General features: G+C 40.9%; 3 protein-coding genes across 5 annotated transcripts in view; 1 reads left to right on the top strand and 2 right to left on the bottom strand.

The window, feature by feature from the left end:
- Nucleotides 1-18,178, bottom strand: part of RAB27A (RAB27A, member RAS oncogene family) — a 30,958-nt gene extending 12,780 nt beyond the window's left edge. Inside the window, exons 1-2 of one of the 3 annotated variants that reach the window (XM_084213842.1) lie at nucleotides 18,074-18,149; nucleotides 7,590-7,707 (exon numbers count right to left, since the gene is read on the bottom strand). The gene's annotated coding sequence lies outside the window, so the exon portion shown is untranslated. Of the gene's footprint in view, nucleotides 1-7,589; nucleotides 7,870-18,073 lie in introns of those variants that run through there. The other 2 variants (XM_084213843.1, XM_084213841.1) reach the window with 2 other exon arrangements.
- A 1,490-nt stretch (nucleotides 18,179-19,668) lies between these two features.
- LOC311158541 (uncharacterized protein) lies at nucleotides 19,669-20,495 on the bottom strand. The gene has a single exon (XM_084214000.1). The coding sequence runs from the start codon at nucleotides 20,404-20,406 to the stop codon at nucleotides 20,044-20,046; it is 363 nt and encodes a 120-aa protein (XP_084070126.1). The 5' UTR covers nucleotides 20,407-20,495; the 3' UTR covers nucleotides 19,669-20,043.
- On the top strand, nucleotides 20,417-27,868 carry PIGB (phosphatidylinositol glycan anchor biosynthesis class B). The gene is made up of 12 exons (XM_084213999.1): nucleotides 20,417-20,515; nucleotides 20,606-20,738; nucleotides 21,009-21,126; nucleotides 21,745-21,849; nucleotides 22,010-22,140; nucleotides 22,739-22,879; nucleotides 23,274-23,325; nucleotides 23,736-23,947; nucleotides 25,132-25,196; nucleotides 26,005-26,215; nucleotides 26,978-27,158; nucleotides 27,721-27,868. The coding sequence occupies exons 1-12, from the start codon at nucleotides 20,434-20,436 to the stop codon at nucleotides 27,850-27,852; spliced, it is 1,563 nt and encodes a 520-aa protein (XP_084070125.1). The 5' UTR covers nucleotides 20,417-20,433; the 3' UTR covers nucleotides 27,853-27,868.
- Nucleotides 27,869-27,876: the final 8 nt, after the last annotated feature.

The raw sequence follows: 27,876 nt of genomic DNA, 5'->3' as shown, positions 1-27,876 counted from the left end.
TCTAACACTCCAGCACACCCGAGCGCCTGAAGAACTGGTCAGCCAGACACCAGCCAGCTCTGTCCAAACAAGGGACAGACACTTAAATAATGTTCCTGCTTAGTCAGCACTTGTTAGATGTGCTTTGTTAAAACCTGCCAGATCCATACCAATGTCATGTAAGCATATCATGACAACAATTGTTCATAAACTCAAGTACCTGCTGTGCTGGGGGAAGAGAACTAATGAATATGCACTTCACCAAGATGTTCTGAGCTGCACTATTGTTTTTCTTAGGAAAATGCATGACCTGGCTTGCTTTAGTTTTGGTCAAAATGACACTTTCTGTGACTTCTAGGGCTTTTCTGTAACATAAACAACATGAAAAAAAATAATCCTTGGTTAGTTTCAATTGCTTTACCTGACATTTTACAGTTCCAATGTTTTTAGTTTCAACTGCTGACAAATTGTAAGGAATTGCAGGATCACTGTCTAAGGACTGCCTTTTTCTTGGAAAGATCTAACTAATTCTCAGGGTGCTCAAAATACATAACCTGCAAAACTAGGCACAAAAACACAGCTGGGAAGTTTTAGCCTCCAAACACTGATGTCACTTTTACTTGGCTGAAGGTGCTCTACAACCATTTTTCAGCATCACTGCAACTGCGGCATTTTGAGTGCACGAACTGATGGGCACACAAAGCACGGTGAGAATGAGTGTGTCTGTACAGCTGTGCCTGGACAGCTGCTGCTCTGGAGCCTCCACACACACACAGAGAAATCAGGCCTTATCAAGAATGGATTCTCTTCAAATCAAGTGCTTCTCTTGTTCCCTGTATTTCCTAGTCTGAGGTGCTTTCACATTACAGACATCAGTGTTACTACAGGAGATACAGAAAATGATAATCCCACCCAGAAAAGGGACACGAAAGGGGAGCAGCAGGTCTGTGGTGAGAACCTTGCACAACAGGCCAGGCAAGGAAACAGCAGATTCTCGACTGTTTCCAGAAAACCAGGAGACACTAGGAATGGAAAAGCCAGGAAATGAAACAACAGTAAGTTTTGCAATTGCATTTGCATTTCAGCATCCCCAAACCAACAATCAGGCAGCAGAATTTCAAAGGTTATCTCAGTTACAAGAATGAAAAGCAGCACTGGAACTGGAAAAAAATTAAGAATAAAAGCAGGAATGTTGCAGTTGGTTATTCAACATTCCCCATACAGGAGGACCTTTGTGCAGCTTCAACTTCTGTTCAAAAAGCACAGCACCATCTCTGTTCCCTCATCACTTCCTAACATTTTCATGCTCCATGGTAAGGAAATATTGTAAAGAAAAATTTGCAATGCAATGTGATGAAAACAGTTGATCTGTCCCCTCCTGGAAACAAGAGCTTTTGTCTCACAAGTTACCTCTTTGCACTCTCATCAGAAGCTGCTTTCAAGTTAGAGCACTTAAGCAAACATCTGTATAAAGGGAATAAACTCCAGAGTAATTGGGGAAAGTAAAGCAAGCATTTTTAATTTCTTTTAAGCAGTTCCACACTACTTACTCCATCCTTAACCATTCCCCTCTTCCTCTAATAAATGCATTAAGCCACACTGGCTTCCAAGTGTTTCCATGCTTTTTCACTAGGTTCTAATTCAGAGCAATGCTCAGCATCCTCCCTAATGTGACAATTCTGACCACTTTGGGACCCACCTCCTTCCTCACAGCCCAACCTTTACACCCGGAATGCATCACTGCACTGTACCTACTCTTCACAGGATCAAGGAATTATGAATGACAGTCTTACACAGATACACACATTTTCCAACTGTTTCTGACAAACAGGAGCCACAAGGGTTTCACCTACAAAGTTGGTCATATTCACAGGTGGGAAATATCCATGACTCTGACCATCCACTGATTCAGCAGCACTTTCAAATTCAGAAGGGCAAGAAAAGAGAGCACCCTTCTATTTCTGCCCACAGAAATAGCCACCAAAGGGTAAAGGAGAATAGAATAAGAACCACACAGGATAGTAAGAATTGCATATTTCTTTAAGGAATGATTTGTTTTTCCAAGAGATAAAGATCTCCAGCAGATAAGCAAACACATGAAAATGCAGAATAAGAGAAATAATAATAATTTTTTTAAAAAGTTAAAAATCTAAAAGCTGAAAAAGGAAGCAGTTTCATATGGGCAGGTAGAATATAAATGAAATGGCATCTCAAAGCAAACATGTGCTAAAGAAAGTATAAGTTATGCTCGGCCTATATGGGTGATTCAGTGGACTGCAATACATGTCAGTCAGGCCAGGTTCTTTGCTGAATTCCATTAAAGCACACACTATAAACGGCCAGAGGAAAATATTTGCAGCTTCTTAAAAAAACCCGATATAGATATATTTCTCTTTTGGAATGGGAAAGGTCTCAGCTACTTTCCACCTTGTTTCATAGGCCAGATAACCTGGAATACAGAAAATAATTCTCCAAGAGATTACACTGCCTAACTTATGAAGGATACCAGATACAACCTGTATTAGAGAGGAATAATCTGTCAAAATAAATTCCCCTGATTAGGACAATTAGAAATCAATGGAGAAGCTCAGCTACCAGACACCTGAAGATACTTCCTAATGTCTGTTAGATAAAAGTGAAGGCCACACAAATATGATACAAATGGGACTATAAAACTACATCATTCATCTAAGGTGATATGGGAAAGCACACAAAAGGGTGAGGCAGGAAAGAACTGCAGTGCAGAATTTAATCCACCTTTTCATCCTTTTGACTGGGAAATACATGGGGTCTTTGTTTTTCACAGGCAGTAAACACTTTTCCTTGCTAATCTGGTTGTTAATTGGAAGATACAACCTTATTTTCAGCAGCCACTGCCATTCTTCAGCATTATTGCTCTTCTGTAATATTGAGATCTAAACTAACAGGGGTCACAGTAGAGAGGATTTCTAACATTTTGTTCTTCTAGTTATTTCTTAGCAAGTTAAATGCTTTCTCATTATTTAGGTGCCATTGAAATATCCAAAAATTTTAAGTCCATCAGAAGTTTTCTGAAAGCAGCTAATCACAAGGCATCATGGCCTTTTGGAGCAGGACCAATATCATCATCCTTCCAGCAATAAGTGAAAACATCCTGTTTGTTTCCCAGAACATTTACTGGTTATCAAAGTTACTGACTGAACAACTAAGCCATATCCATTTCTAGTGAGATGGAAAACTATTATCTATGGATATCAGGCCCGACATTAGGAATAATAATAAGTTACTGGTGAAAATATTTAATCAGTGGGATTTCTTAAATGAATGTAACAAAAAGGACAAAATAAATTCATAGTTATCTGTGGGAAAGCATGGGAAACTGTCAGTTAAAATACTGTCCAGCAACTAGAAAATGTTATTCTTCTACTCCTCAAATCCAGCATCACAGGACAGTCAGAGATGCTAAGCAAGGAAGGGTACACAATGGGCAGAGACTGAAGGATAGCTCCAGATTGATAAAACTGAGGCTCACAGCTAGCATTCACTTCTCCCAATCTTTTAAAGATCAGAAAATCTTGACAGAAGCATCCTTGCAGGTGCAGAGTTCACTGAACCTACCTGAGGTCATGCTGCCATGGGGAGCCAGTGAGAGCAGGGCAAGCTGGCAGCAAGACACTTCAAACAGTTCAACAAGTGGGTGGCAGCTGTGAATAATCTGCTCCCAAAAGGTCTCAAAAAGAAACTGAGCCTTCAGTTTCAGAGTCTGTAATAGCTACAGTCTGAGAAAGAGATTTTTCAGCCAGTACTGAGCAGGACTTGTTCAGCAAACCTGTTTGGACATAGTGTATGTGATGCTTCCATGCTTCATAAATGTTATGAAAAGGTTGGAAATAACTTGCTGAGAATACTCTGGCCATAAGTTAACATGCCCATTACATAACAAAACACCACTTCTGACTGAAATAGGCTGTATTCAATAGGCCACAACCTGTTCTCTTGAGAAGTCACTAATGTGCAACAGCAAAGCACAAATCTTCACAGAAATCTTTGTGTCACAGCAAGACACTGTCACTTGGAGCATGCTTGTGGCTCAAAAGTATCACTCAAACTAAAGCAAAGTAAAATACAGTGTTTGTGTGGGCTTGTCTTTCGGGAATTGAAAGCCAAGCCCCTAGTTCCACCCTATCATCCCTTGAACAGTTCTGGGACTGCAGCACAAATTACCATTGCCCAAGCCTTCTACTGAGGCCCTGCTGTCTGCCAAACTACTCAGACAGTGCTTTGGCAAAATGCTGGCTTCAATTCCTGTCCTAGCACAGCTTTCTAGAGCCTTAGGGAAGGCATAATTCAAAAGAAGCACTCATTAGCAGCCTGATCTGCTCAACACAAAGCTTCCATTCAAAAAGCCTGCTGTTTTTCAACCTGAGTTGCCAACAATATTTATCTCGCTGCTCAGATCAGAATCCCATAATACAGCATGAATTATAGTTAAATCCTGATACACAGCAAAGACTCCTGAGATAAACAGCACAGCAAACCAGAATTTCTTACACTAATTGGTGTTATATAGGAAGGAACCTATATATAGGTTATTTATGAGCAAGGAAAGCAAAAAGCAGCACAGGTCTAACGTCACAGTTTGCCCATACCTTTCCTTTTAGTTCTTCCCAGATAGAGGGAGGGCCTCAAGATGGCTGCAGAGTAAAACCTCACCTGAAACCTGGCAGCTGTTGCCAGCTTTTCATGTTGTACGTGCCTTCCTAAAGAATTCTTTCCTAACATTTCATGCACACAAAACATCCTCAAGTTTCACTTGAGCTGACCTATAGTAACAGGAAATTCCCTACCTCTACCCTTAGAAGTCTTCAATTAAAATTCAGAATGGTTCTGTTTATAGCTAATAAATGACTTAGCAGCAGTGAGCTTACAGAACAAGCACCTCTATAACCCAAGTTCCAGAAAAAATATATAAAGCTTTTCTATGAAAACAAATTGCCAGTCAGAATGCTCTAATTGATCCAATCAGTGCAAGTTTCCTGTCAAAAACTGTGTCAGGGAAATGTGTATGCAGTTATCACACCATACAGTGCATACAAGACTGTGCTGGCTTGATGAGACACCAAATAGAAATGTTGTACGCTTGTGAGGAACTGAAAAATCTCACAAAAACTGCCAAACTAACTTCATAGAACAATTCTACACCATAACTGAGAAAGGCATCAAACCTCTGAAATGAAAAATGGTATATAAAGGGTAAGTAATAGGAAAGAACCTATTCAGCTATGCCCTTCTGAGCACAAGTCACAAGAAAATGGGGGCATGTAATGGTACTGTCCCACAAGAGTTTCTAAATGAAAAGTCTCATTAAAGTAGGTAGCTGGTGTTTCATCTTCTGCTAAAAGACTGGCTTTGGCTCGCAGTATTTGGTTTGACTTTAAATCAGTACATGTGATTTACTATGGAAGAAACTAAGAATCCAATAATGAGATTTCAGTAAAAATAAATTAAGTTTGTGAAAAATGAAAATCTCAGCACTAATCAGTACAGCTGCAGTGCCTATAGTGGAGCTGTGCTAACCAACCCACTGACTCCCAGAGAATTGCCTCACCAAGATCCCAGTTTTTCTGTTTATACCAACAGTTGCATCACAATGTATCAAAGCAGATTTTTTTTAAAAGAAATTTTACCCCTATGTCACAGTGTTTAAACAAATTCAGAAGCAGGAACTACACTGTTTCTTAGTTATGAAGTAAAACATTTTAGAAGACCAAATAGAAGTTACTCCTTTTTCTCCTTCCCATTATCTAGAGCTTTTCTCCTTCTACTAGGATACTTCCAGATCTTTTTCCATTAAAAAGCTACTATTTCTCTTTAGCCATTGTTAGTGACATGCTTAAAGAAGCCCAGCTGAATTAGATTCCCAGCTTGTCTTTTCCAGCTTAATTACTAAGGCTATTTTGGTTAAGACAGTGTTATAAATGAAAGACCTGTTGGAAACATGCAAATATACTGAAATCCATGAAGACTGTGGTGAAGGAAAGGGTAGCAGCACCAAATGCTAGCATATTATTTTGCAGTGTAAAAAAGAATTCCAACATTATCAAAATTTAATCCCCAAATAACTTAGGCTATTAGAAATCACTGTACTAAAATATGCTAAAAATAATTTCTGTAACACATTCAAAATGCACATGTAATGCAATAAATGAAAGTATTATGTAACAGTAAATTACAGTGAAGCAGCTACAACAACCAATCCATCCAAACAGCACAGGAAAAACAAAAACAGCAAGCCAAGCATCACTGGTTACAAAATCCTTTTTCCAGTTATTTTATATAAACTTTTCATACACTGGGGATGTCTATAAGGAAACAGAAAATATATTTCTTAAACTACATTTGTTAATTTCTCACTTCTCTGTTATAAACATAAGTCAGCTGTTGATGTTCTGGAGGAGAAAAGTCATCTTAAATAAGACATTCCATGCTAGACATCAAATAAAACCCTGGGAAAGCCTTGTGACCTCTAGAGAAGTGGAGAAGAATAGTGTTTTCTGTTCTCTGAACAACTCCTCCTTGGTTATCTACAGTCTATAAAAACTGGAGGTTTGGTTCATGATCAGGAAAATGCTGGTAAACACATGGCTAGAAAGGATGCTTGATTACAAAATCATGCTTGGGGTGGCATGGCATGACTTAGTCAGTTGGGTACATATACTCTGAGTTTCTTCCAAAGGAGATACAAAACACAGTAATAACAGTCCATCTTCCAATTGCTTTTATGATAATTGATTTTAAGATTCAAGTCATTACTATATGATTGAACAAGGAATGTGAACTAGATGAGCCCTCATGGTTCCTTGCTATTCAAGTTTTTTTTTTGCAATTAAAAATAACAGCTTGTGCAACACATCATGTTCATGCCTTTTATCATCCCTTTGGCAAACATGATAAACATGCTAGTGCACAATGCAGTTAAAAACCCAGCCATTCTAAAGGACTGTTTTAGTCAGTATAATTTATCTTTAAATACTAATAGGAACACAGGAAGAAACAGAGGAGAAAAAAGTTCAAGCACTGCAACATTTAAAAATACTGAGTTATTTTTTTCAGTATTTTAAATGGTTTTTGCACAGCATACTTTACCATCAGCGGTCTAATTGTACCTTCCCTGCAGAACAAGTTTTGACAAGTTTGCCAGAGAAGACAATGTAGGCTGATGACTGGGGACCAGAACAGGCATCTTAGGGCTCCTGGATCCAAACATTGCTTACTGCAGTCATTTTATTTATTTTGTTAATAAACTTACCCTGGTTTGTATTTAAGTCTGACTGATCTATTTATGAAAAGCAATGACTAAATACATACAAAAGAGCTGCAGTTTTGTCATTTAACCCCAAAGTCTGTGTTACATAAACGAAATGTACTCCCCTCCCCAGCTTTACTTTTCCCTCTAGAACAGGAGGATGCAGCAACGCTGAACTCCCAAAATCAGACTATTCCAGGCAGCTTGTTAAAGTGCAGCAACAGTGTTTCAAAACTCTGAATAGAACAGCTGGCACAGTCAGCTCAAGGAAAACCATGTAATAAGTCTTCGGAAAATAAACAGAAAAGAGAAAGTGTTTACATACCTATGTTTAACAGCTGTGAATGGATCTGTAGTTTTCCAAATGGGCTTCACTGACAAGTTTCCTGACACAGGTCAGATCTCTTGAATACCATAGTCATGCAAAAAGAGCCATTTCTTATCTACAGGAAGCATCAGCAGAGAAAGAAATAAAACCAAAATAGTGTAGTTCAGACTAATAGCTCTAACATTAGCAGGGCATGGGAAGCTGCCAGCCCCACACAGGCACCCTCCCCACCTAATTACATTCAGCTGCTTGTCATGTGGTCTTGCTGACCGATCAAGTGATCTCTTTTCCCCCTTTTAAAAGTGAGCAAAGTAGCTAACTAGATCTCCCTAAACCAGGTAATACACCTCGAACCTTTACATAAACTACTGACCCTCCCCCTTGTCTTAAAAAGAGGAAGTTGCAATGTGTGAGCACAACTTTTTCTAAGTATACCAAAAAAAAAAAAAAAAACACAGCAAACACAGTAGTCTACTATATTGAAATATGGCAAGCACCAAAGTTCCCCAAACTGGTTTATTTCTCACCTTAAGATAGCAGAAAAAATTACTGATTACAAAACTGGCAAAAACACCACAGAGAGAGACCATGTGAGCAGGAGCTGGAAGGATTTGGGAGGATATTGGCAGCTGTACCATTGGGCTTTGTAGGCATCTGTGTCCAGTCCTTTCTGCTGAACCACTTCTGATAGCAACAAGCTCCAAGAAGAGATCAGAGTGAGGATGTTGCCAGAAACTTTCTGAAACACAGACACTAAACCTACAAGCTCCTGTCCCTGCACAGTCCTAAGAGACACAAGCAGACATTTAAAACATTTAAATAACTTCAAGAAAATAAAGTTACTGCTTTAACATGTAAACCAACTCTTCAATGAGCTGGTTTACACAGGCCCCCAGGAGGCAGAATCCACAGCTCTGCCCCAGCTTCAACAGCAGTGTCTGCACCGAGGCACTCACTGCACGGAGAGCCCTGCACTGGGCCCAAGGGATGAGACAGGACCTTCACAGCCCCCTGCAGCCCCACGAGGCCTCGGCCCTCTCAGACACACTGACATTAGAGATGTCACAGGACAGCACTGAAAGCTGTGGACAAAGCAACTTTTGCACTCACTGTACAAAAAAATTTATTACAGCTAAGATTTAGCTGATGTGGGCTTTTGCAGACAAGTGTCCTTGCACAATCCTTTCTTGTCTCAGTTTCTTTCCTCAAGCTTGTTATATATGTATGCTTCAAGAGCAGCAAAGAAAGGAAATTAAGGTGGTGTCTCAGGCTAGTCTCCAATCTTATAATTTGAGAAGTGTTGCAGACAGGCTGCTACAAATATTTAATATATGGATTCATCTACCAGCAACAAAGACAACTCCACAAGCTTCTTAACTCAGTGCTCAACTGTCTTGACTCTCTTCATGTGAATCAAAGCAATTTTTTTTCCTTGCCCTGGTGAACATCTAAGTTGTATTTTACAGAGCTGGAACACTTTTTCATGCCCTGCCTTAGCATATTTCCAGCATTAACTAAAATCCATTTCTTTGACATTTAGTTACAGGTTGTAATTTTAAAAACTCTATCCATTCTTGGCTCAACCCAATCTTCTGAAAATGTCACCAGTTTTAGAGGAAAAGGCCCTTTTTTGCTCCTACATGCAATTAAAAAACAGAATTGTGCTCAATTTTCAGCAACATGCACATTTTTCTTCTTGAACTGCTTGCTTCCCTGATCAATACCAGCACATTTGCTTAACTGTGAAGAAATATTCAGACCACAAGCACACTAGAATGTCTGGTAACTGCTCCAGAGTGCAGAAGGAGGAACAGGATAAGAAGTGTTGACAGACAAAGCAGCAGTTCTCCTGCCATGTTGCAAACAGCCCTGGGGGGTAACTACACACACACTAAGCACAAACTGTCTGGAAGCCTCAACTTCAATCTCTCTCAATGTAAATGGAGTTCAAACTCTCCCATACAGTCAGATGTTTGCCATCTTTAATGGGAAAAGAATTAATAAATAATCCCCAGACTTCAGTGTTTTATTTCAGGATGAAATGAGGCTGCTCAACTTGTCTCTTACCAACTTTGTGTGAGGAACACCAACTAATTCTTCCTTCCTCCCTAGCAGGCAAGGGTTCTATCCAAAACAGTAAGACTTTGCCAGAAAGGTACAGCTGAAATAAAGCTTTCTTTATTTCAGAGGGTGAGGGTGAAGTTACGTTGATTTCAGACTGGAGAGTTATAAACTGGAAGGACATCAATGTTTGGTTATTTATAGTCTCTGTTTTTAAACAAACATGTTTGCAGCCTCTCAGCAAGTGCTGCACAGGCAGCTGAGGCAGCCCTGCTGTGGTGGCAGGAAGCTATCACAAACCAAGCAGCAGCAGCTGGAACAGGAACCACCGCAGGCAGCCCAAGGTGAGCCTTCCTCCCACTGCTACCCCAGTCCTAGGGGGCTGCAGGAGCTTGGACAATTACTTAGTTTATGTAGGGGATCAAAATTACTGCAACTGTGAAATGTAGTTTTGAAGCTCCAGATCTACAAAGGAATACCTATCTACTCAGTTATTCAATATTGCCAATGTTTTAACAAGTTTTATGAACAAGATTATCTGAATGCATGGAATTTATGGTTTACTTGTAAAACATTTCTATGCTTTACAGGCCTAGGAATTTAGGAGAAAATTTGAGGAGTTAAATACAGTGAATAGTGTGGAGCATTCTTGAGTATAAGCTGAAGAATATTTGCCTTCACACACTTCATACCCTTGAGAAAAGTTGCAGGTGTCCAAACTGTCCTGTAGCAGATGTTTCTTCTATAAGAAAAATGCTGGCTTGTTACCTGCCTGCAGAAATAAAGACACCTGCCACTGGAGCGAGAACTAGGAGAAGGATTTGATCTAGGAACAGCCCATTTCAGATAATGCTACAGAACTGTTTTCAAAGCCAAGAGCTGCACCTAACATCAGTGTCATCTGCCCCTGCTCTGCAGTAGCATGTCAGTACCTCAGGGCAGAACTGAAAGGACCTGAAAGGAGGAGATAAATTCCATACAAAAAACTTTTTTCTTTTGCTTTCTTCTCACCAATATCCTTCAAAGGGGAAAAAAAAAAAGATAACTTACACTCACAAAATCAGCTCTCACACCAGAACTGTCATAGCTAAACTTTGCCAGGACCAAATAATGAAATATCCCTTCAGTGATTAAAATAAAAGTAGGTCAGGCAGGCCTTCCTGCTACCCAAACGCACAACTGCTAAATATTTAGTAATATTATAAAGTAAAGTAAAACTTTCATTATGTTCTTTTAACTGTAAGCCAATCTAGGCAATTTCTAGTAATGGTGACAGAGCATTCTTTTAGCATTGCATGTGATAAAGCATTGGCATACTTAAGATGTGTAGCATTTTACATAGAAATGAGGTTCTTAAAAATAATCCCCTCCAAGAGAGTCTCCAGATAACTAACTTCCAAGAATTACCAGAGTCTCTTCAACAATAAAAAGTTAACAGTAAAATAATCAACAAATTAAAGGCATCAATTTTGCTTTCATAGAACATCACACTGCCTAAAGACAGGAATCCTTTGCAGCAGCTGGGTACTCAACATCAGCACTTCAAAAAACTTTAGACCAAACTCTGTCATCAGAAAAAACATCAAAAGACTGCTTCCCAAATAAGATTTATATGTGGTTATATTTGACCTCAGAAAAGATTAGTAAAATTATCCCAAACAAACAATTCTAATTGATCTGTCAATTCTGTCAAAACTGCAAGCCTCTGCCTCCACACCACTTTGTATTATGCAGTCTGTCCCAAGGCAAAGCCAAGCAGAGATGCCTATTCCAGATCTGAATCAAAAGGGGAAAGAAAGAACCCTTTAATATTTGAACCGGGTTCTCTCTCTCTTATTACAGTTCTGAAATATCAGACAGAAAACAGTATTAAAAAATACTATTGTACATGTCCCTGTATAAGATGGTACAACACCAAGAAATGGTCAAAACAGGTTTATTTAAAATAGCAATAAAAAGCGAATGAATAAACATGATTATTTATTTTGAGTGAAATGAGCAAATGTGATAATTTTATATGCAGGAAATGGCATTTTGGCAACATTCACACTACTCAAATTACATAATCTGTACTCAAAAGAACATTTAACCTAAAGATGGATGAATTATTTGATGTGCTACAGTTCTGTGAGACTGTGTTGGTTCACATTTTGTAAAACCTACAAAGTGCAGGCCTGACTGCATGAAGAGAGCACCTGGAGCAGCACTGCATGAGACACCAGTGGCCCTACACTGGGTGAGAAGCTGTAAAAGCACACCAATAATCTGATGTCTCTATCTTCAGCCTGAAGAGCTACAAATCTCATTTCAGATCAATGATCTTTATCTGCTTTAAAGGGTTGATGACTAAGTGAACTTTTTTAATTAAAAAATAGTATCTTTACAGGAAGCTGGTGTGCCCATTTAAAGGAACATGTGCACTACAGCTACCTAAGAAAGGATTTTTAATGTTTTACAATTAATACAGCTTTGAAACTTTCTGTCATATTTCTATCTACACTTCAACTTAATTGATATGTGTTTATTCTTGGCACTACCTGATCCAACATGTTATTTGAAAACCAGTCTCAGCAGAGCTGAGTTTTCTTTCCAGCACAAGAATATCCTGTTCACATCTTTTCTGAATCTACTTAATAGGGCAAGTGGTTCATCATTCTCCTCACAAACTGTCAACAGTGCCTTTTGCACTTTAACTCTGCTCTCAGGGGGAAAAATGGAAAGGTTAATTATGTGAACTATGTGGCAGACAGAGAAGTCTGCTGCTTCTGAGCTACAGCAAAGTATTGCTTCTGCAGTGTATTGTTTGATCTTCCATGCAATAAAGCACATGAAACCAAATTAAACACCTGTGATGCCTATTTTTTTCTATCATTTTGTAAAGCATGAAGACCATTAACATGAGAGCTCCTTCATATTCCCATTTATTCAGTGACTCCCCAGGTTAACTAACCTGACTGGTTGATCTGCCCTCCTTCAGGGTGTGCAGGAGGAATGGGTGGGCTTGGAAAGGTGGTGATTCTGCAGTACATTACCAAAGTAGGTCTTTGAGTTCCATTGGCCCCATTCCACTCCCTGTGTGACTCCCAATTACTAAAAACGTTACTGCTCCCATTCTTCATGCTCCCACAGGATGCTAGGCTGAAGAAAAATTCCCTAAGGCTCAACACACCACACTTGAGATTATGAATGCAATAAGGACTTCTTGGAACAAAGCTCCAAATTTGCAATGCAAAAAACAAAGCTGAAATGAGGACATGCCTCTTAGCCTGGTTTCCTAAGGAAACAAAGCTCATTAGAGAGGGGCAGAGACACTGAATTTCTATTATTTCTGCCTTCTCCCCCAGCATTTGAATCTGCTGATCAGCTTTAACACTCCTTTACAGAGAGGAAGAAACCACAAAGATCTGAACTTCCTGAACACTATGCGAAAAAATGGTGAAAAAATGGCAGACTAGATAAAGGGAAGAGTGGGATGTGTGCCTCCCCTGAAAGCTGGCAGTTAAGAGTTTCCAGTTCTGCAAGGGAAACCCACCAGCTGCCCAGGTTGTACCTGCTGCAGCACATACTGTGACAATCATTCAATTTTACATTTACTTTCAAGTTGGATTTAAAAGACACTATCTATTTTAAAACCAAATTAAATTTAAGCACATCTATTATTAAAAAGTGAATGGAATAAAACCAGTGGAGTTTTGCCATATCAGCAGTTCAGATTTGGGGGAGGAGGAGTTGTCTTCTGTTTCAAAACCTGCTAAAAAGCATGATTCCACTTTTGCAGCATGCTCTTTTCACAGGCCTTTCAAAGCCTGGTCTGCAGCTCCTCCTGACACACAGCAGGATCTCCAGCCCTGTGGGCTATATCCAACCTGACAATTCTAGAAAACTATCAAATAAAGATTTATATTTACCTATTCCATTTCATAGATAAAGAACATTTTAAAAACTACTACTTTAACAATTCTAACTTAATTTAATAACTCCAACTTATATTTATCCAATCTAAAATGACGAGACTTTTGCTATGAAATTTAGAAGAAATACAATCAAATCAGACAGTACTATCTTCAAACTTGGCTAACACCATCTCTGTACAGAGATGTCTATCCTGACACCATTCCAAGAAAAAATATGGAAAAATTAAGTATTAGTCAGACAGTTCATGCCCCGACAGAAAAGACCTGTCAAACTGAATCAGTGTTAGAGGAGAAAGTCAGTGGAGCATGTGCAGTTACATGCACAGGATCTGAAAGCGCTGCATGAGAAAATCTGTTGGAAATGGATAATACCAGCAGGGCTAGAACTGCCCTGATACCTGTATTTTGGGTCACATTCAGTCATGCATAAAGTTTGGTTAAAACAAAACAAGTGGGGGTGGGGAATGAGGAATTATGATTACCCTTTGCAACTGAAAAAAAATAAATAAATAAAGCCACCATAAAAGGACCCCAATTATCCAGTTTTTTTGCTATAATTTGCATTCTGAATGTTATCTGGGTTTCCAAGCAGACATGGAAAGCACCCGCCACTGGCAAGAACTGCAGCAGCAAATCATCTCATGCAAACCTTGCATAAAACCATTTCACAGCACAAGCAGTCCCACAACTGTGAGCCTTGAGTGATACCCTGAGATTCTCAAAATGCACCACACTCCATGACAGTCACAATTATCAGCAGGGATCTCCAGGAGAAAGGTCACTTCCCTCAGCAACTACCAATACAAAATACCATAGTAGCAAGACTGGTGGAGACAGGAGAAAAACAGAAAACTTGCATTTTTATTAATAAAAAAATTTATTCCCCCCTACACACTATACATGCTTTATTAGTCCTTATCACCACTAGCAGCCTTCAGTCTAGTTCAAATATTCCCTTTCCCCAAGGATGTTACTGGAATGAATTGTTTTCTTCCTTTCAGTTCACAGAGCAACCATTTTCCTTACAGTCTTTGGGTGATAAGGGAACCAAATGAAATATCCCCCAGTTATGGAAATAATGAGCCAGACTTTAAGAGTGAGACTGGACTGACTTTGGGCAACAGCACTTCTCCAGAGAACCTTCATCACCTTCTAATGACATAAGCTAAATAAAAGCATTATAAAAATTGTGCATCCACTGTTTTCAATTTTGCTTTACATTCTGCTGTTTCTAATTCAAACCTGAAAAGAGCTTACATACCTGAAAGCCTATCCTTTCCAAGGAAATAAACTGCCCTAATAAAAGGCATTGCTTCTACCCATGGAGCGCTCCTTACCTGAAAGTGTTACTGAAGAGTCAGTTTCTATCTATTTGCTATTTATTCCTTTATCCTGTTACCACCTTTTAAACCAATAGCAGTACACAGCTGCAAAACTGCAGTCACAATCTCCAAACTTAATTTGGACTCAGCTACTGGATTTGTGTAGCAGTGTCCATATTCCCATCCAGTGTTCCATTTGCACATAAAATATTTCACAAGGTGTACTCTTTACAGTCCTTTCATTCACGTATCTCATGTACACAAAGAATTACTGCAGAAGTCAAAATACTTTTTGCAAGTGTCCACAAATTTGACTTTTAATTTAAAAACACTGATTACATACTAACCAAATATTTTGTCTGTTGTAAATCACTAATTTCTAGAAAAGTTGCACTCCTGCTGAGTTTGTATCTTCACTGCTGCTTCCTGCCCCTTTGCTACCTTACTACCAGTCTTCACGTTGTTTTCCACAAGTGTCTTTTTCTGACACTTGTCAGAAATTGGGCTTGATTCTTACCCATTTCTCATCAGAGAAAGAAAACAGCTATGAGAAATGGGTTTGCAAACTCAGGAAAATATCACTGCACTGGTTTACACTTTGATATTATCCTCAGAGCCATAGAAGCAAGGACATTTGCCTGGTTTTTTTCCTCCTGTAGACTAAAATACTGAAGAACTTGTTAGGTCAGCTCCAGAGTGCTGAAATGTGCCCATATGTGAAAGGAATTCCACCACCCAGGATATGCAAACTCTCACACACCCCCCCAAAGCATCCCCAGCCCTTTGAAGCCACATCAACACCAGAGGAAAAAAGTGTGCTGGTTATATGTCATATTTTAATCTACATGCCATAAGGCTTATTAGATTGGAAAATAAATCACAGGCACTGAGACTACTTATTACTATAAATCAAAAGTAAATTCTGCTGGTTTATGTATGAAAATACAACAATGTAAGGGTGTTCCAGAAAACAAAGTCAGGGCTAGGACTTATTCACAAAGCTCCACTGGAGATAAAAGGATCATTAAATCATTAAGTGATCTCAGCTGATTTAACATGGTTCAAGTTAGTCCTGCCTCTTGACAGGGATGCAGCTCTGACTAAGAAAAGAAAAAAAGACATGACGAAAAGAAACCTCATAACCAGATGCAATATCCAGAGAAAGACTGACTTGGAATATGTTTGTATAAATAGAAAAAAAAGTGTTTCTGCTAAAAAAGCTGCCTTACAGGTTAGAATTTATCTATCCATGCTGTACTTACACAACTTTTTTAGGCATTTTTGAAGCCAGTGCTGTAAACTCAAAGATTGTATCTACAGCACTGAGTGGTGTCTACAAAGAAAGGGGAGCAAAAGCAAGTTCCAGAGCACTGTGTATGCCCAGCCCAGGAAAAGTTCACTATTAAGTATCTAAATAACCCTCTGCAGGACCCACCACAGGTGCAGAGTACAATAATGCAGCTTTAATACAGATGGAAATATTTGATGATTTATTATTTATAAATGCAACTTAATTATTTGCTGAGACATCAACATGGAAAAGGAGTTCTCATTCTTTATATTCCATCTCTAGTGCCAATTGTGCCTGTTTCTTCAGAATAAATTAAATTCTAACCACTTCTGTTGACTGTGACAGACTGATCTTAGCAATGGTGTTGATCTGCAAGTGCAGAGTTATGCTGGAAACTGACAGACTCTGGTCATTTACCAGCACGGGAGATCCCTGGCAGGAACAGCACGACCAAGAATTCAAAGGCACACAGGGGTTACTGCACGTAATACTTGTTTCTGTTAATGTCAAATGCTACTTAAGAATTCTTTTATCTCACCTTATCTTCTCTTTGAAAGAAAAGGAAATGTGTAATCAAGCGATAAAATAATGTGTTCCCATGTTTAATGATAGTGATGAAACAAACTTACAGTCTGGTTTTAGACATCTGGTTGCTTATGAGAAATTTTGTTAAATGTGAAAATAAACCAGTGTAAGTTGTAGCACACCCTCTCTCCCAAACTCCTTTGCGCAAGAGATTAAGTAGATGTAAAATCAGAACCCTGAACGAGAAACACAGGAACATCTTTTTAACCATGCTTTTGAGACATTCATTTAGCATTACAAATACCATTCCTACATTTACCTATCAACATTTGAAATGCATATTGCAGTATATGCTTTTCCCTGGCTGGAAAATACTTGGAACACTCACAAAATTAGTAAAAGTCTATGACAAGAAAGAAGGGCTGAGAGAAGATGTCTATGTCAGATTAATTTTCCAAGAAAGGGCAGTATAGATTTTGTAGAGTTTCGAAGAAAAACCTGTAAGTGCAGCAACACATCACCTTGCAGAACTAACTCCAAACATATATTTGTTATCCAGATGAAAACCTCCTAAGTACCATCTATGAGGGAAGTGTTAGAAGAGCCATACAGTCAGAAAGCTCAAAATATTCCTGATACACATCTAAGACATAAAAATTGAGTGGTTTCAACAGTTCTAAGCATGTCCTTTATACTTTGCTAGCACCATCAAAAATACCACTTATATATTCATATACTCTAGTTACTTACAGAGTTAGGAAAATCAATAGGTGTTTCCAATGGACTTAGCTTTCTTTAGATCCAAGATCATCAAAGTGTAAATTCAGCCCAAGCATTACAAATCAGGCTGAAGGGCCTTCTCAGCACGAAGCCTCCCTTACAAAAACACGCAGTGCTCAGAAAGGAGCAACAGGTCTGTTGATAATCACATGTAAGATCTGACTCCCGGCTAGGCAGATATAACATTATTACAGTGCTCTCACAACGACTGACCATTTTTAAAGCCTTTTTTAAAATTTAAACCAGACATGCAGCACACTTCTCCTGTGTAGAAGCAAGGCAGGTGTAGAGCGGAGGGAGCCGGCAGCTCCTGCAGCGGCAGCGCGGGAAGGCCCGAGCGGGGCTGTTTGCGGGCAGCAGCCGTGAGGGGAAGCACCTGAGGGGCGGCCCAAGGCCGAGGCTAGGGACGTCTCGCTCTCATCTCCGGAGCGAGGCCCCTTTGTCAAAGCCCGGGTCGCTGTTCCGGAGCCGCGGGGCGCAGGCACGAAGAGCTCCCCGCCCGAAACACCGTCCCGGGGCTCTGACCAAGCCCTCTGCCAGCCGAGCCGTCCCTGCTCGCTGCCCTGTTCGCCTCCCCTGCCGCCCTACCTGCTCGCCTCCCGGCCGCCGGAGCTCCCGCAGCCGCGTCACGCCGCACCTGCCTTTTTTTGGGTTCCGACCGTGTCTTTTCCGTCAAGGCAACATCACTTCCCGTACAGCCCGAGGTGGGGGCGGGCCGGGCGGCACCGCCCCGGCGTGTCCCGGCCCCGCCGCGGCCACCTGGGCGGGCTGAGCGCGGCCCGAGGGCAGCGCGGCGCGGGGCTCAGCGGCGTTAGCCGGGCTGGCTCCTCAGCCCTTCCCTCCTCCCCTCTCTGAAAGATCTCGCGCGGTTAGTAAGAATTCATGAGGGGCAAAACAGGTTTTGCAGCGAAAATCCGCGGTGCCTGGTTAATGCACACCACTGTGGTTTAATGAGCTCTTCCTGCCGCCTGCTGGCTGCCTGCCTTCCCCGGCAAGAGGAGAGTGTTCTTCACTCTCAGCAGCTTCCCAGTAAACGCTTTAAATCCAGGAGTCTCGAGAATTCAGCAAGCAGAGTCTTAAGCTCAGTTGCATTAATAACCCTTTCCAACTGCATCCCTTCAGACACCCTGTTTCTTGAGGCTTTTCAACTGCAATCTTTATGGACAATTCCAGTCATTATATTTACAAAGGAAGTGCCTGCCTGCTAGACCTGAGCTACACCTCTTCAAAATAACATTTTCAATACTTAGTGCTACTGTAAAGGAAGCTGCTGGAGACACTGCAGTAATTCAGTGATAGCACTGAACTTTTGTGGCAATATGTAGCATTTCCTTATAGAATCAGGGAATGGTTTGGGTTTGAAGGGGCCTTAAAGACCATCTAGTTCCAACCCCCTGCCATTGGCAGGAACACCTTCCACTAGACCAGGCTGCTCAAAACTCCATCCAGCCTGGCCTTGGACACTTCCAGGGATGGGGCAGCCACAGCTTCTCTGGGCAACCTGTGCCAGTGTACCATTCCCATTGTAAAAAATTTCTTCCCAGTATCTTATCTAAACCTGCCCTCTTTCAATTTAAAGCCCCTGCCCACGTAATGTCATGTCCAAACTGCATTTACTGCACTCAACTGCACCTCCTAGCCCACCTTCTACTGTTACCCTCCCACCTCAGCTTCTATACCACTGCCTCCACCTACAATATAGCTTAAAATATAGACACACAAACAACTAGTTTCTTCCCTCATTCTGTCCAAACAAGATTATGGTAAGACCAAAACCTGGCATAAGTTTGTCCCAAGATCTCCTGGGTTTGGTTTCTTTTTGCATTTACTGAAGTCTAGAAGTATCTACTGATATGGTTTTCCCAAATCTCAGATTCTGTTCTGTCAGACTAATCCACACCTACTCCAAGAGCCATGCTTCCTTCCTGAGCTACACACTGAGGCTCTTCTCAAGTATAACCCATTTTCCAGGCAGATTTATGTATTCAATATCTACTGTGGCCTCCCTCTGTCAGGAATGAAACCTGTGTATAAGCACATGTGGTATGTGTGTTTATGTACATATGGCCAGGTCTGTTTATAAGCTAATGATACCAAAGTTGGATGCAGTTCCCTTCTCAACCATTTGCACAACTGCTTTCCCAAATGAGCTGACATATTAAGAACTGACACCATGAGAAGCAGAGAAAAATGGTATTTATCACTTGGAGGATCAGATGCTATCTAACAAAACCCATGAAGCATAACCACACTGCAGCAGCTTTCTTTTTCGAGTTTCCTGATGTTATTTAAATTTAGAGGTGAAACAGCCCTTCAGACACTCAGCATGTCATCCGTGATTCAACATTCACGTCCCGGAGTCTGGTACCAAACACGCAGGCAGGCAGCTGCAGCGGGGGGCGGCTCCAGCGCGGGGCCGGGCTCAGAGGCGGCTCGGGCGGGACGGCCCCGGCAGGTGACGGTCGCGCCGGCTCCGAGCGGCTCCATTGCCCCCGACGGACGGGGCGTGCGAGGGCCGGGCTGCGAGGCGGGCGCGGGAACGGCACCGCACGCCTCTCTCAGGGCCTCTTGTCGGGCACGGCGTCCGGCGGCGGTGCGGTGGGGCCGGCAGGGCCGTGTGGGACCGCGGGCGGCTGGAAGAGCGGCCCGTAGATGTAGAGCCCGCTGGCCACGCCGAGCGCCACGGCCACGGCCACGTGCTGCAGCGGCAGCCGACCCCTCATGCCGGCAGACGGTGCTGCCGCGCTCACGGACACGCGTGGGGCGGGAAGGCGCGCACTGCGGCGCGGCCCCGGCTCGGCTTCGGCCCGCGGCCCCGGCGCCCTCACCTGAACGCGGGACACGGCAGAGCCCCGGCTTCCCGCTGGCTGCAGGCACCGGACGGAAGTAGCGGCGCTGTCCCGCCTCCCGCGGTCGCGCATGCCCCGGCGGGGGAGGTGCGGGCGCGGATGCCGGAGGCGGTGCGGCTCCGCAAGCGGCGGTCCGTGCTGTACAGCTCGGCCGGGGGGGCAGCCGCGCAGCGAGGCGCCGGTAAGCGGGGCCGGGCCGGGCGGGGAGGGGCAGGGCAGGGGGGCGGCCCCCGAGGGGCCCGTGACGGACCAACCAGCCTCGCCCCCGCAGGTGCGGCCGCGCCCGCGTCGCTGCTGGCGCTCGCCCTGGCGCTGCGGACGCTCAATTGCTTCCTCGTCCAGACCAGCTTCGTCCCGGACGAGTACTGGCAGTCACTGGAGGTGGCCCATCGCATGGTCTTCAAATATCCTTCGCCTGCCGCGCCGCCCACCCCCCGCTCTCTCATCGCTCCCCGCGGACCGGAGGGGACGCGGCCCCTGCGGTCCCCTGGGCGGGTGAGCGCTCGGGCGCGGCTCTCCCCCCTCGGCTACGGCTTTCCCCGGCAATAAGGTGTTGGTTTGACCAGCAACATACATGCCATCGCTCTGGCCCAAGGGACAGACGGTCTCGACCCGGACGGCTCGGGTGAAGCTTTTCCTTGCAGTTGGTCATTATCTGTCCTTAATATTCATAATTATGGTTACCTGACTTGGGAATGGACAAGTAACTTAAGGGGCTACTCATACCCACTGATCTTTGCAAGCATGTACAAAGCATTACAGCTGCTGGCTAAGGATAATGTTCAGCTGCTGGTGAGTATAATCAAACAATGTGCATCTGCAACTAAAATTCAATTTTAAAGTATTGTATTTAAACACAGCGTATTTTTATCATTGTCCAAGTAAAATGCAAAGCCTTGAGTCTGGCAATTAGAGATGTGCGAGCACAGAGATCCCACTGACTGCCCATGGGGGCAGAACCCATTAATAGATTTCCAGTCACAACACTTGATGCCTGCAAGCACACAGGTCTCTGTCAATCTCTTGGATTTTCAGATTGATTGTGTTTGCCACTACATCATAATTGCACAGTAGTTCAGTTTTCCAAAGTGTTTAGCAATGTGTATTTGCAGTCAAGCCACAAGAACTAACAGCCCCTTTTGATTTCTGTTGGAGATGTAAAGCAGATAATTCTGTTTTCCATCTCTGAACACTTTCAGTTGAACTTCAGACATTCTCTGTTTTGGCAGAAATACTATCCTTACCCAAGGCCCTTACTATTTCATTTTTAAAATAATTTAAAAACTATAGAGAATACTCACCAGTACACTATTTTCATACTTGAACAGTCATTCACTAATTCAGTCCTCTCTTAAAATTTGGAATTTAACTTGGTTTGTAACAAGTACAGTTTTCTCTCTGCTTACACAGATCTGGGTCCCTAGGCTTGCACAGGCAGTGCTGGCTGCTTTTGCTGATGTGAAGCTTTATTCGTTAGTGCAACACCTTGAAAATTCAGAAACAGCAAAGTTTGTGGTGAGTCACAGCCTTTAAAAAATTATGCATGTTAATAAACACTGGTTTTGCATTGTAAAATAAGTGAGTGTAAATAAGTGCAAAATGATACGTCACATCTTGAAGAATTACCACCTTCATTTAGGTGAACTTGTTTTAATGTGTTCAAAATTATTTTCAGTTTTTCTGCCAACTCTGTTCCTGGTTTACATGGTATTCCTGTACCAGAACTCTAACAAACACCATGGAGACTATTCTTACCATTTTTGCCCTTTCCTACTATCCAATAAAAGGCTCCAAGATGGGGAACAGGTGAGAAACTTTCTCCTAACAGTACTGATAATTTTTGGTTTGGGATGACTCCAATCTACTGATATTGTTTAAAATGCTAACTTTTTTCTTAACATCTAAGGCAACCAAAGCCCCCTCATTCATGTAGCAAGAGTTATGTCTCATGGTAGGAACACTCTAGTATTTCCTCTAATTATTTTTTTTAAGATTATGTTATAGCTGGATGTAAAATTAGCTGTTCCCCTCTTTCCTTTTGCAAAGTGTGACTTTATGGGAAGCTTTTATTGTAAGCTTTAAAACACTGGAATATACAGTAACTTAGGAAAAGAACAAAAGCTTTTTGGGGTCAGATATAGGTGAATTGGTGGTCACAATTTTCTTTATCACTCGCTATTTTAAAGTAAGTACCTCTACTTAGCAACTCCATTGTAACAAAGCAATTCTAGAGTTGCAGCCTTCTAAGCAAGAGAGAGTATCTGCACTCAGAGAGTCAAAAGTTACCTGCAGTATGAAAAACTTTTGGCCAGAGACATGACAGTTGTTGAAATGTCACTGTCTGCAAAAGAATTGACCAGACCTTGTGATAAGCTGCTGGGTTTTTTATGTTTCTTCCTTTTAGTTGTAAGTATTTAGCTTTGGTTGCACTTGCAATTGTTATTCGTCCCACTGCTGTTATCCCATGGATGCCTTTGGTCTTCAGCCATTTTCTGCAAGAACAGAGGAAAGCAGACCTTATCCTACACAACTGCATTCCAGTTGGGTAAGTTCTTTATCAATTTAAACTGGGACTGTGCAAGGCTACATCTTGGTTTTACCACTGCAAAGGCAGATAAGCCAAAAAACCTGATACCATGTAATTAAAAAAGAGAACAAAGAGTCCTTTCAGAAAAGTTAAAGGAAGGGGCACATGTCCTTTAAACTGTTGTATATGCTGCAAAAAGCACCAGGAAAGATTTCATGATGGTGAGACGTGAGCAGCATTCCAGCTTAATCTGGGATTGTGCCAAGAATACCAAGTGATGGCAAGTGGCCACTGTAAAATGGCCATGACTATGGCTAATCTCAAAAATACTAAGAATCAGAGTTTTGACAGCTGGAGAAGATACAAAAGGAATTCAGGCAATATCAGTGCAACAAACTTTCCATTTTTGCAGATTGGTCACAGTAGGAACCTCTTTAATAATTGACCGTGTGTTTTTTGGTGAGGTAAGCTTTTTTAAACTTGACTTATAAGAAGAAGGTTGGGGTTTAGTATTTTAGCATTGATGGATATTTCCGATTTCTCTGACTTGTTTCTGTGACAGTGTCTGGCCTATGATGTCTAAATATATCCTAAGTCACAAACCCTTGAACACTGACTTCTCAGATATTTCAAATGATGGACTGCTACATAATATCAGTATGCTAAGTCCTCAATAGTCATCAACAAACTACAAACTTACTTCTGTGATTAATTGCTAAATATAGGAAGTCCATGCTGAGTCTTATTAAAAAAAAAAAAAACAACCTGAAATAGGAGTGAAAATGTATTCTATAGGGCCAATGATGACTGTGTAATTCACTGCAGCTGTTGGGTTTGACTTTGGATTTGTGTTTAACTCCACCGTATCTCCCAGTGGGTACTGGTTCAGCTGAACTTCTTGAAATTCAACGTGCTGCAGAATTTGGGAACATTTTATGGCTCTCACCCTTGGCACTGGTACTTCACTCAGGGACTGCCAGTTGTCCTGGGTCCCCATCTGCCGTTCTTTATTCACGGCTGTGCGCTGGCACCACGGAGGTTCCGCATCCTTCTGCTGGCACTGATCTGGACCCTGCTGGTGTACAGGTAATCTCTCCTGAGGGGAATTGCTGCCTCTCACTGCTTCTGTTCTTTGCAAAGCTTCTGTCCTCTCCAGAACAAAGCAGCATAGTGTTCAGTTTAAGCCATAGAAAACTTATAGAAACTGTTCAAACACTCCAAGAAATGCAATCAGTTATAAAACTGGTTCTAGAATTTTGTGTAATACTGCTTCTGGTAGACCTTTAAAGAATAAAATAATTCATCATGAAATTAAATATAAAAAATCCCAAAGCCAACACTCAATCACCCAGCAGGTATTTAAACAAAAATAGAACTAGTTAGAAAACAGAGTTTACTAGATTGCCTGTTAATAAAAACACCATTTCATTTGGTTCTTTAATACATCCCCAGTAAGATGCGAGATTCTTAGAACTCTAAAACTTATTCCATTCACAAGTTTATGCACAGCTCTTAACTACCATAAGGCTGTATTTCTCACTGTAAGCTCAGAAGTATAAGAAAAGGTAAGTTTTTTTCTAAAGCATCAGACTTAATTGTAGAGTAAACAGGAGAGACATTTTCAGACATGAAAAAATAGAGCAAGTAAATAAATACTAAGCAATAAGTACTTTTATACTGTCATAGTAATAGACTACAGCAAAACAGTAGCAAGACTAGAAATGCAATTTCCTCTTTCCAACTCAAAACTGGAAGTAGCTTCATTTGCCTTAGGGCTTTTTTACCTCCCTTGGTTTTGTAAGAACCCCTTTGATTCCCAAGACATGAGAGTTGCAGTAATCCCCAGAAAAGCCCAAAAAGTTATCATGGGAAATTGTGTATTTTTGTATTAGCAGGGGTGACTGTTAATTTGCTGGACACAAATGGGCACTCAAATCTTAGCTTTTCATTCATACTGTTTATTGTGTCTTATTACAGAAAACAGACTGGTGAAGTACGGGCTAAATTACATCTAGTTGTCAAAGAATCAGAATTGTAGTAGCCAGGAATTTTTAACAGTGCTTGGTTTAAACTGACCAAAGAGTCTTAATTTGAATGTTCTTATGTTCTTCAAAAGTGACAATTTGAATTTTTACTCTTAACTCCTTCAATACCAAAAGTTTCTTAATACATGCACATGCTCTTCCAGTCCTCTGTGCTCTAAAGCACATTTTGTCAACAGAACTGAAGCATTTAACTTTCTTGCTGTACTACTGTATGTTTTATTACAGCACACTGAGCCATAAGGAATTCAGGTTCATCTATCCAGTACTGCCATTCTGCATGATATTTTGTGGTAAGCATTGGTTTCAAATGTCTTGCAACCTCACCTGGATATAATTTTTACCCTAAGAGAGACTGTTAATGGTCAATGTAGGTATTTGATAAAGGGGTCTTAGAATTAGCCTAGCCTGTTCTTACAACTAGTTAAAAAGAAAAAAGATGAGGGAGAGCAAGTGAATGTAGCACAGATAAAGAATCCTTAGCGTGGATACAAGTATTCCTGCAAAAACATGACAATTGTGTGCCTTTTCCCATTTTTAGCTCCATCAAGCAAAGTGGGGAAAAGGGGCAGTGATTGGAGATGGGGAAAAAAAAGGAGTATGCTTTTTCAAGGTCAGAAGCTCAAAATTTAATAACAATAAAGGAATGCTGTAGTTTTCAGCAGTTTGGAGAAAAAGAATACCACAGCCATGCAGATATAGTTACCATTTATTCTGGCTCTACATGGACTTGCATGAATCAGAACAGATCAGTAAGTTGCCATATATCATTCATCCAAACTATTGAATGGACTGTTTTTTACTACAAGAAATTAAGTTTAAAGAGACAAAGCACTGGTTTTGAAATTATATTTCTGTATTTCAGGAGACAGTGTGGGCTTAAAATTTACTCTGTTAAATCCAAGAATTAATAGAGCAAAGCATTTGAAATTCAAAGCATTTGAATTTCCATTCAAAGAGTAAAGACTCAAAGAACACTGCAGTAAAGTACCTCAAAGCAGAGTGTTGTTATTGACTGAGTAATGTTTTGCCACTGTATTAGGGTACTTTCAAAAATGTATGAATTGTCTATCTCCCAAACTTACTCAAATGTTTCTATAGGATATTCTTTGAGATACCTGAAAGCATGGAAGAAAACTGCAGCAAGTTTCCTGCTGTTATCCAATTTAGTCCCAGCCCTGTACACAGGCTTGGTTCACCAGCGAGGCACTCTGGATGTTATGAGTCACATCCAGCAGCTCTGCAATCACTCTCAGCAGTCACAAGCTTTTGTTTTCATCCTGATGCCATGCCACTCTACCCCATTTTACAGGTATTAAAAGTGTCAACACTGCACTACATTAAAATCCAGACTCTTAATCAGAAATCAAGATTTCTTTTTTCCAAGGCTTAATAAATTGAGGTATATAAATGTATACAGGAAGAGTTTAGATTTTCCATACAGTTAATACCGAGTGAATAGGGAACATAAGCCAAATTCTTATATCACAGAATAAAATTCAGCATCTAAGCTTTACTTGTTTTTGTGAAATAGCTTTGTATGAGGATATGCAGTAAGTATATGACTTACTTAGCACTAAGTCTAATGACTTCACTAAGCATGTCACACTTCATTATAACATTTTTAGCAAAATTAAACACTAATTGTTAAAATCAAAATGTATTAATTTTACTACTTCTGCTAGGCAGTAAAGAAATGTCATTAGAACAGTGACTTAGGTCACTGCAAAAGGTTTTCAGTAGATCCTGGCAAGTAAACAAAATGTTAAAGCAGATATAAATAGCGAAGCTGATATGGAAAAGTACCTTTTTAGGAAACTGATGTTGTGCAAATGGTATTTTTATTAAGATAAATGTATTTTCTGTTAACAACACAGTCCCAGCAGTTTGGAGCTGAGTCTGCTTGCTCTATTTTGCTTTCATATGAAGTACTGAAGGGAAGAAAATACTACTCTGAGGAAAAAAGTGTGATTGATTTTTGTTTTGACTGAGGTGTCTTTTGAAATAATGAGTCATTTTAAATCTCTGATTCTGGTCAGTTGATCATGAAATGTGTTTTTGTTTTTCTCCCTAGTCATGTTCACTGTCCTCTAAAAATGAAATTCCTTCAGTGTCCGCCAGACCTGACTGGCAATGCGAGCTACGTTGATGAAGCAGATGTGTTTTACTCTAACCCACTTGGCTGGCTGAATAAGGAGTTTTACAATGACACATTATTACCCAGTCACTTGATCCTCTTCAATGTGCTAGAACAGGTAAGGTAACTGCAAGATGAAACAAACTACTTCTAAGCATAAGTTATAAAATAAATTAGGCAAGTGTTATAGTTAAAATTTTTGAAAATTGTTGTTCACAACTTTTTAAAATGTAGCTTATATTAAAATTGACCCCTCTAGCCCATAATAAGATTATTGATATCATTCCACTGCTACATATTTAATGTTCATGTATGCCCTCTCCTCTGTGCAAATTCTACAGGCCACAAAGTAATGTTAAACAAATGTGCCATCTGTTCCCAAAAACTGCACTTTTAAGTAAGCAACAAGGAAAACTAAAACCACCTGCAGTCACGGTACCTTTTAACCCCTCAAATCTTTAATGAAGTCCATTAACTCAAACAATGGTGGCTGGTGAATATCTGCTCCAGACAGGATCAAACAGGACAAGTGCTTCTTTTTCTAGCAGGCTTTCCTAAAATAAAGGATAAAGCTTCCCAGGGACAGTTGAACTGATGGTTGTCAAGAGACTTTGGAACACTATTCTTATGCTCCCAGCTGTGTTTTCTTACTGTGGAAATGAATGTATTTTCATTTGCAGGAAATATCATCATTTCTAGCTTTAAGGGGCTATGAGAAAACAGCCACTGTCTTTCATACTCATGTACCTCAAGGACGAGTTGGAAGCCACATCTCCATCTACAGGAGAAAAACTGAAATGAATTATCCCTGAAGATCAGGCTAGAGCTCGGACCTA

The sequence above is a fragment of the Fringilla coelebs genome (genome assembly GCF_963513975.1).
Source record: "Fringilla coelebs genome assembly, chromosome: 12".
Taxonomy (NCBI): Eukaryota; Metazoa; Chordata; class Aves; order Passeriformes; family Fringillidae; genus Fringilla; species Fringilla coelebs.
The sequence above is the reverse complement of the archived record's forward strand: the minus strand, read 5'-3'. Positions and strand labels throughout refer to the sequence as shown.